The sequence below is a fragment of the Sinocyclocheilus grahami genome, unplaced genomic scaffold, assembly GCF_001515645.1.
Source record: "Sinocyclocheilus grahami isolate Dianchi unplaced genomic scaffold, SAMN03320097.WGS_v1.1 scaffold281.1, whole genome shotgun sequence".
Classification (NCBI taxonomy): domain Eukaryota; kingdom Metazoa; phylum Chordata; class Actinopteri; order Cypriniformes; family Cyprinidae; genus Sinocyclocheilus; species Sinocyclocheilus grahami.
Window position 1 is genome coordinate 652590 of NW_015505460.1, and position 3480 is coordinate 656069.

General features: G+C 34.6%; 2 protein-coding genes across 5 annotated transcripts in view; one reads left to right on the top strand and one right to left on the bottom strand.

Annotated features, from left to right (window-relative positions):
- Positions 1-1437, bottom strand: part of LOC107600279 (actin-related protein 2/3 complex subunit 4) — a 6687-nt gene extending 5250 nt beyond the window's left edge. Inside the window, exons 1-3 of one of the 4 annotated variants that reach the window (XM_016292129.1) lie at positions 1192-1437; positions 880-927; positions 268-386 (exon numbers count right to left, since the gene is read on the bottom strand). In XM_016292129.1, coding sequence (XP_016147615.1) covers positions 268-386; positions 880-882 — 122 coding nt within the window. In that variant the 5' untranslated portion in view covers positions 883-927; positions 1192-1437. Of the gene's footprint in view, positions 1-267; positions 387-879; positions 980-1191 lie in introns of all 4 variants that reach the window. The other 3 variants (XM_016292128.1, XM_016292130.1, XM_016292127.1) reach the window with 3 other exon arrangements.
- A 199-nt stretch (positions 1438-1636) lies between these two features.
- LOC107600314 (transcriptional adapter 3-like) overlaps positions 1637-3480 on the top strand; it is a 6361-nt gene continuing 4517 nt past the window's right edge. Inside the window, exons 1-5 of the mRNA XM_016292183.1 lie at positions 1637-1653; positions 2628-2733; positions 2883-3015; positions 3123-3226; positions 3322-3422. Of these exons, the coding sequence (XP_016147669.1) occupies positions 1637-1653; positions 2628-2733; positions 2883-3015; positions 3123-3226; positions 3322-3422 (461 nt within the window). The remainder of the gene's footprint in view (positions 1654-2627; positions 2734-2882; positions 3016-3122; positions 3227-3321; positions 3423-3480) is intronic.

Sequence of the window (3480 nt, forward strand, 5' to 3'; positions counted from 1 at the left end):
TATATATACCGTATATACACACACACACACACACACACACGTTTATTCCCTTAAACATATTTTTGATAAGTTTTAGTTATATATTTAGTTTTAAAGTATATATTCATATTTACATAAATATATTTAATAGGTTTAGTAACTTATATGTATTTATATATAGTCCGAAACACACACACACACACACACACACACATATATATATATATATTAAAAGACATCAGATTTAACACATAAGAAGGATGTGGGGTGTATGAATGATTTCCTCACCTAACCTCCACCTCAGGCTTGTTGTGTCTCTCCACCACCTGAGAGGAGAAGTTCTCCAGACACAGGGCTGCTTGAAGAGTGGCACGCACCGCGTTCAGGTAGGGTCGCAATGTTGCCGTCTACATACAAAAAGGACCATATTTACTTAAGTAACACTTCATTCTATGACCTCTCTGACCTTAAAGGTGTCTTATAGTTATCATAAACACACAAGAACATGATTGTCAGTTTGTGCTTGGCCATTCCATTGAGTTCGTGTCAGTCATTTAGGTGGTGAAGTGTCAATCATCTGCCTGAACATCACTTACTGACAACTACCGGTTGTTCTAAATGAATTAAACACGTGTCGTTTATTAAATATTTCACCTGTGCAGTGTGATGCGCGTTTATTGTTTTCAATATGCCAAAAAGAGGTTTTGTCTGCAAAATCACTGACGTTAGCAAGCTAGCATAAATCAAGACAGACTTAACATCACTCGATCAAATGAGCCAAAAACACTGCGCTGACCGCATACAAATGGTTTACCCGAATGCTGCTTATTGGGTCATTTGATTGCTCGCGCTACAATAAATAAACAACCACAGCAACTTTAAGAAATATACATCTCTTACCATTTTATATGAGGTCTGTGGAGGAAGACGGAAGTCCGCACGCCTCGCCTGGAAATGAGAAAGCACGCCTCCATTGCGTTCTCACTTTCCCGTAATACACCTATTAGAAGTGCACTGTTGTTAATCGTGAGCTAAATGTATACATGTATACGAGTAAATGATAGATAATTAAATATATTTTCATACATAAACAAGTTCTTATGTTTCTATTTTAAACTGGGAGACTGGGAGAAATAGATATAAACACTAAAACTACCGTTATCATTTCACATCTATTCTTATATTTACGGTCAAGCCCAGTAGCAATCTTACCTTTATTCGCTTTTTCTTCCTTATATGGCAAATAACACGATAGGTCAAATATGCACAGTAGTCAAAAATGATATGGTTTAAAAATATCACTGTGTTCAAATAAACCTGAACTCGTTTGTGGTTTTAAACAGCGCACGAGTCTCTAAAAAGAAATAATCTTCGATTATACTTGTTTGGACCTTTTTACAGTCTGTGGTTTGGTTTGGACGCGCTTCAGTCAGGAATGTACCATTCTATACGCTGCTATGTTATGTTGTGGATGTTAACTGCCGAGAGGGGGTATTTATCTGATACTGAAAAATAAGTTTACAAATAGTACACAAATATCGGTCAAACTTTTTTTTTTTAAACGTAGGTTGATCATACTAAAGCCACGTTCTTGTTATTAAAACTTAATCGGCGAGTTGTCTCCCCCGTGTTGAGATAATGGTTTAGTCAGTAATGGATGCCCCTTCATCGGAGGTAAACAATAATATTTTATGAATAAATGCCTTGTATGAACTCACTCAGCGTTCTGTTTGGTGTTTTAACATATTGTTTAATTGGCGACATACGTCTTTTCATTGCAATGCACAATTGGTGGCTGACTAAATACTTTTTTGCCCCACTGTATATTAAGTTATGAGTATTCAGTCAAAGATTTTTATTTAAATACAGATCAAATATTATTTAAACACAGATAAAAGCCTTTAATTTTATTCAGCAATTAAAAGCATTAAATTGATCAAAATTGACAAAAATGTACACAAGATTTCTCTTTTTTAAAATAAATGCTTTTAAACTTCCTATTTTACCAAAAAAATATATCTTGTTTTACACGAAAATATAAATAAATGTAACATAAAAATATAAATTTTATAAAAAATACTTATTTAAAACAAAACAATACTATTAAATATAATAAGCACAGCTGTTTTCAACATGGATGATAATAATAATAATAAATGGATCATGTGGCACTAAAGACTGAAGTAATGGCTGATAAAATTCAGCTTTGCCATCACAGGAATAAATTACATTTTAAAATACAGGTGCATCTCAAAAAATTTGAATATCGTGAAAAAGTTCTCTTTTTTTTTTTTTGTAACTTGTTTCAAAAAGTGAAGATTCATTACATGTAAAGTAAAACATTTCAAATGTATTTTTTTGTTTTAATTATGTAATTTTGTTTAATTTTTTTAAATTTTGTTTTAATTATGATGATTAGAGCTTACAGCTCACTTATATTCAGTTAGAAAAAAGTTATTGTAATACTGTAAAATTAATATTTCACAGTATTATGATACCTTATACCATTTTTACTGTATTTTTGATCAAATAAATAAAGTTTTGTTGAGACGACTTCTTTCAAAAACATTTAAAAAATCTTAGCGACCCCAAACGTTTGAATGATAAGTGTATTTAGTCATTTGTGGTTATACATGTGTGTAAAACAGATTCTGGGCCTCGGTGGAGCCTTACTGTGCAGACATCACAAATGAAGAAATCAGAGTTCTGGAAGAGCTGCTCAAACCCCCTGATGATGAAGCTGAATACTACAAGGTAAAGATCTTTTAGAAACCAGTTCCTGCACTACATTACTGCAGCTTTCCTTTCCTTTAACTGATTCTGTACTCAGGGAAAATGCATGTTATATGGCTTTTGTGTTGGTTGTTCACATCTGAGCACTCACTGTTGGCTTTCTTTGCAAGATCCCAGCCCTCGGAAAGCACTATTCCCAACGCTGGGCTCAAGAGGACCTGTTGGAGGAGCAAAGAGAGGGGGCGAGAGCCAATGACAAGAAAAAAAGCATGATGGGTCCTCTTTCCGAACTGGATGCTAAAGGTAATGTTGTGATTTAAGATGAGATTCCAGTTGCAACATTGTCATTTTTTTGTTGCGTCTAGCCTTAAATCTGTTGCTTTTATCTTCTACTATTCTGGTTTGTGCAGATGTAGATGCCTTACTGAAGAAATCGGAGTCTCAGCATGAACCTCCAGAGGACGGCTGTCCTTTTGGCCTTCTTACTCAGCGGCTTCTACAAGCACTTGTTGAGGTCAGTGACTCATCATGTGCTAAAATAAGTACAAGTTGTGCAATATTTAGTCAGCTCAGCTTATGTTTTAGTCATATCCTTTTTCAAATATGTAGGAAAACATCATATCCCCTATGGAGGATTCCCCCATTCCAGACATTCCAGGGAAGGATGATGGGGCTGGTACATCGCCTCGTAGCCAGGGTAAAGCCTTCAGGTAAATGTTTTATTTTATGATTTAGTCAGTTAGTGATGTTTACATGTTTCTTTAGACT